This window comes from Bison bison, unplaced genomic scaffold (genome assembly GCF_000754665.1).
Source record: "Bison bison bison isolate TAMUID 2011002044 unplaced genomic scaffold, Bison_UMD1.0 scf7180017864518, whole genome shotgun sequence".
Taxonomy (NCBI): Eukaryota; Metazoa; Chordata; class Mammalia; order Artiodactyla; family Bovidae; genus Bison; species Bison bison.
This window is the reverse complement of record NW_011495071.1, coordinates 16,723,214-16,728,957: the sequence shown is the minus strand read 5'-3', so window position 1 is coordinate 16,728,957 and position 5,744 is coordinate 16,723,214. Positions and strand designations below refer to the sequence as shown.

Here is a 5,744-nt window from a genome sequence, read left to right as displayed (position 1 = left end):
GGTTCCCTTAAAATGTCATACCTCCGGTACTCTATTCTAGTTAGCCCCACATAGGGGCCTAATCCAGTGAAGGAACAGTGCTACCTTATCAGTGAGATGCAATGATTGCTTAACCTCATCCTCTCAGGCACTGGCTGAGAACTTAAAAAAAAAAAAAAAAAATTTGGCCATATAGCCCTGTTCATCGCTGTGTACAGGGCTCTTTGCTGCAGCATCCAGGCTTTCTCCTGTTGCAGTAGTTATCCTGCAGTATCTTAGTTCCCCAACCAGGGATCAAACCCATGTCCCCTGCATTGGAAAGCGGATTCTCAATCCCTGGACCACCATGGAAGTCCCTAGCTGAAGGTTTTTGAGTGCCAAAAATACTGAGTCAAGCCTCATCTTTGTGCAAACAGGCAGAATGGATTTTGGCCATGATTCACACAATTTTGGGGGGGTGGGATGGAGGCTTAGCAGAGAACTGAAGTTCAACAGAAGTATTTACAGAAGAAAAAGTGATAAAGACCTCCAAGTAGCAACAGAATCAACAAACTGAGCAAAAGAGTTTTTGGCACAAGGATGTACCCTGCTAACGGAGCAGAAGGTACACCCGGAACTTTGGGGAAGAGTCGTGGACTGACTGCCATAAGCAATGGTATGTCAATAGCGGCAGTGTGAGAGTTTCAGTACAAAGGAAGTGATTATCAGCTGAGCAAAGGAGGGGCTCTTTTCAGTTTGCAAAGCAGTAAGGGGATGGTCTTAAAGTCTTTTCCCAGAAGCATAATTTTAAGTAAATACAAAGAAAAAATCCTCCTCCTGTGTGCCTCCTCAACTTTCAGCACTCAATACTTACAACACCAGATGTGTGATTTTCCATATATCACGTAATTCTGGGACACCAGGTAGATGCCCTAAACTATATTCAGGTCCCAAACTGCCCATGGTGTTTGTTGTTTTGGATTTTTTTTTTCTTTTAGCCACACTATACAGCATGCTGGATCATAGTTCCCTGATTACAGATTGAATCTGCACCCTCTGCAGAGGAAGTACAGATTCTTCACCCCTGGACAGCCAGGGAAGTCCTGAGCTGGCCATGTTGACTCCATTTTTCACCCAAGCCCCACATCACTTCTCAGCCGTCATGATGTTTCAACTTAACAATACAGACAAAATATGACAGTTTCTTACCAGCTTCATCACTAATCTTTCATTTAGTGTAATCTTCATCACTCTAATCTTTCATTTCTCCTCTATATGATCTCAATTGCCTCTTGTCTCTTTACAGGTGACTCTCAACATGGCATATTTCTGCTTCAAGGCCTTAGTACTTGTTCCCTTGGCCTGGAATGTTCTTCCCCTAGATATTCCCATAGCCTGCTACTTCACTTCCTTGCAGTATTTTCTCAGATGCCTTTTTTGCAGTGAGGCCTGCTCTAACCCATTAAAATTTCACCCCCTAGTATTCTTCATCTTCCTTACCCTAATTTAGTTATTTTATACTTTATACTCTAACATGTTATATACTTACTGTGTTTACATTGTTCCTATCCTGCTCACTGCCTCCCTTCCATCACTATAATATAAACCACACAAGAGCAGGGATTTCCACTTGTTTTATTCATTGCTAAATCTCCACAATTAGGATAGTACATAGCATATGCTAACAACTGATAAATATATGTTGAATTAAAGAAAAGTGGTGGAGAAACACATTTAAGCATATTTTACAACACTATAGACTAAGTGCTAATAACAGAGGAATGTAAAAAGTCCTTTGATAAAAACTGGTAATTGCCATATACTTTTCAACATTTGCTTGGGCTGTATTCTCATTTGGAATGCCCCCCTTGACTGCCATACTGTCCAAACCACCAAGTCTTTAGGGACCAACCACCATGAAGCCTTTCTTGGTGCATTCTCTTTTTCCCTTGAACCACCACAGCACATGCTTAAAAGCTCCCATGGCACTTAATTCAATACTACCAAAGGTGGCGCTAATGGAAAAGAACCTGCCTGCCAATGCAGGAGACACAGGTTCACTCCCTGGGTCAGGAAGATCCCCTGGAGTAGGAAATGGCAACCCACTCCAGTATTTTTCCCTGGTAAATGCCATGGACAGAGGAGTCTGGTGGGTTACAATGGGTTACAGACAAAGAGTCAGACACGACTGAAGCAACATAGCACTGGCACAAAAAACCAGAAGCATTATATGAATGCTTATCTTCTGCTTGTTGGCTAAATTATAAACTCTTTTGATTCAGTGATTTCATCCCTTTCATCTTCGAACACTCCATAAAATCTCATTCAATGCCTTGCATAAATTTCAATAAATGCTTACTGTATAAATAAATTATAGGTTGTCAACTCCACTTGCCTCAAAGTAATTACTTTATTATCCTTATGTGCATTACCTGAAAATAATCTGTTAAAACCCCTCATACTAGTTTTGCTAGCTAGGGAATGCTTCTGAAATCTGGGTTAAGATTAGTCACTGCAGAAGCTTACACATTCAGGATGGATCTCTAAGGTAATGTTAAGTCTCAGTGTGGTACACTTCTATATAAGAATGTCTTTAAAATGACTGTATAAGACTTGAAGACTGGCTGTCTTCCTTTCAAGAATTACGAAGGAGAATTGAATTCACAGACTTCATAAAAGTAGTTGTCACTTGAAGTGATTGTCACTTCTCATAAGCAATTTTAAAGTCCATGACTTTCTCTGAGCACACATCTCCAGATCATCATGAAACATAGTAGAAAAATAAGATTCTATTTATAAGACATATAAACTTTCCACAACCTTCTAGAAGTATAGAAGATAATAGTTTCCTTCCGCTTCCAAGAAAAGTATAGTACATTAAAAACTCAAACCAACTCTGAGACTTTGTCATAATTGGAAAATATCTCTAAGACAATGAGAGACCTGTAGGGGTGTTTCACAACTAAGATAAAGAACAATCAGATTAAAGGGTTAATACTTTAGGTGGTTTTCAACTTAAGTCTAAAATAGACTTATTCAAACAATGTCTACTCTTCAATGCATACATCCTTTCAATTTCTGCATTTTCTTCTCCCTCCACTCTTGGATATAATAACACAGTTAGTCCTATTTGATTTTACCACCTTCAGTAAAAAGACCACTTTGTAAAGATCCAAAGTGGAAATGAAAGTTGCTCAGTTGTGTCCGACTCTTTGCAACCCCATGGACAATACTGTCCATGGAATCCTTCAGGCCAGAATATTGCAGTGGGTAGCCTTTCCCTTCTCCAGGAGATCTTCCCAACCCAGGGATCGAACCCAGGTCTCCCACGTTGCAGGCAGATTCTTTACCTGTTGAGTCACAAGGGAAGCCCAAGAACACTGGATTGGGTAGCCTATCCCTTCTCCAGGGGATCTTCCTGACCCAGGAATCGAACCGAGGTCTCCTGCATTGCAGGCGGATTCTTTACCAACTAAGCTATCAGGAAAGCCTGTAAAGATCCATGGCTGCCTTAAATAGTTGTACTACCAAAAAAACTGGTAATTCGTGCCACAAATCCATTAAACCAGAGCTACCTATCCCAAGATGACAATCTTCCAACACATTCATATATTCTATTGTTTATCATCAGATGGGATAGGGGTTCCCCAGAAAGAAAGAACCAGGAATGGCTTTCTTAAGAGAAGTCATTTTCTGCCTAAGCCATCTGGGGATCTAAGCCTGAGTATGATACTTGCCCTTGTACAAGGTCTCAGTAATTAATCTTAAGGGAATAAAAGAACAAATGATTTATCATGCAAAACAAGTAACAATAGCAAAGATAATGCATCAGCTGTAAAAAAAAATCCCAGTTCTCTTTAAATGGTAAACATTAGCCTGAAGTGTTCAACCACCACATCAACTAGAACCTAAGAAATGTTGACCTTTTTTGAAAGAGGACTCAACCTCTGGTCTTGTTCTTTCACATCTTCTGATTTCTCTGTAATACTGATGATACTTCATACCAACACACCAGAAATCAAATACATTTGATGAAAACCATGCAAATACACTCACGAACTGGAGGATGGAAAATAAAATCTAAGAATTATATATATTTGCTTTAAGTCCAGCCTTCCTATAGTGATAGAGACCATTAGTGAACTGCAGAAACTTCGAATAATTCTTGTAAAAACTGGTTTAAATATGAATGTAACCCCAAACCTGAATGCCACAACTGCCCAACAGTCCTGTTTTTTCACAACACACACAATTTGTGGTTGATCATTAATGCTTCTCTCTCACTGAACTGTAACTACCTAAAATCAGGCTGTGACTGCTGTCAACTACTTCCAATTGGCACCTGCCATCTACCTCTACATCAAGTGCTGTTGCACCTGCTGACCTTCAATATGCCCTGAAGGCAGTCAGGATGGAGACCAGGAAGGAGGCACTCCATTCCAAAAAACTGGCAGAACAGGTCTTCAGATAGGTTGCTATTTTCAGGAGCTGAATTTATGAACCCAATTCTAACATCTCTTCATTTCTAGAAAAGCACTCAATTCATTCATGGTGACATCTGCTCCTCACAACTACTAAAACCTTCTGCAAAAATTTGTGCCCAGATTACATGAACAACCCCTTCACCAAAGTCACATAAATATCGGCCTTACCCCGTTGCCTCTGGAACAGCTTCTCAGAGCTATCTGAGGTACTGTCTCCCAGGCTGCAGTCCTCATTTTGCCCCCAAATAAAACTTAACTCCCAACTCTCACATCAGGCATTTTTTAAAGCTGACGCTGCCTTCTTCACCTCTTCATCACAGAACCTATCAGAGTCTGGCTAGTATCTTCCTATAAAGGAAAGGATTTAAAACAAATCAACTGAGCTGGGTCAAGGCGTTTTCTGGAAACTTCTGCCTCCTCCACGTTAGGACACTCTTCCCAAGGCAAGCTAGGACTCTGGCCTTTCTCTTGCTTTTGGCAGCTGTGCAGCAACCCTACAAGTCACTCAGCAGGTCTGCGCCAAAATTTCCCCCGCCGAAAAAAAGTACTAGAAGACCTGCCCTGGAGAGGTCACACTGCAAGGGAGGCTCCGTGTTTGCTGCGGGGGCGCTCCTATCTCCAGGTAGACAGCACAGCAGTGGGACACCGCACTGATTTCACTCATTAATTCATTCGCTCTTTCACAGTCCTTCACCTGCGCTCCTCCTCACAGCAGACGCCTAGACCAGCCGTTCTCAAATGCAAATACCCAACGACCTCCTATTAACCATTAACTCAACCCTGAAAATCCCCAGAAGCCGTAAGGGGACGCTAACCTACGCGTGCGGCGTGAGGTTCCGTGAACCCGAGAAGCCGGGCGCGCGGAACGAACGTTGAAGTTGGCGCCTGTGACGCCCGACGGGGCGTCCGGCGCGGGTCCAGGGTCCCACTGCACATGCGCGGGAGCGGCACCTCTTCGCCCTCGCGGGCGGGAGAATCCCGCTCAGATTCCGCGGGCGTCGGTGTGGGCGGGGCTCACGGATGGGCAGGGCTCTCCTTTCCCCAGCCCCCGGCAGTGGCGCCGCCTGAGGACCTTGTCCCTTGGCACAGGAAGCGGGCTTGCTCCCACGCTGCGCGCACACGGAGCAGGGTCCCGACAACTGGCAACCACGAGCATCGGACTCCCACCCCCATCCCCTACCCCGGGGAGGGAGGCGCGGGCCCTCCGTCGGCTGTACCTCGCCGTACACCTGGCTCTGTTTTTTCATGTAGACATGGGGGAGTTCGGCCGAGGCGGCCAGTGAGTAGATGTTGCCGATAAAT

At 43.6% G+C, this 5,744-nt stretch overlaps 1 protein-coding gene across 4 annotated transcripts in view; it reads right to left on the bottom strand.

The window, feature by feature from the left end:
* LOC104981447 (vitamin D 25-hydroxylase) overlaps nt 1–5,744 on the bottom strand; it is a 25,402-nt gene that overhangs the window by 19,053 nt on the left and 605 nt on the right. For 2 of the 4 annotated variants that reach the window (XM_010830568.1, XM_010830567.1), the window contains exon 2: nt 5,660–5,744. In XM_010830568.1, the coding sequence (XP_010828870.1) occupies nt 5,660–5,744 (85 nt within the window). Of the gene's footprint in view, nt 1–1,167; nt 1,929–4,610; nt 5,238–5,659 lie in introns of those variants that run through there. The other 2 variants (XM_010830569.1, XM_010830570.1) reach the window with 2 other exon arrangements.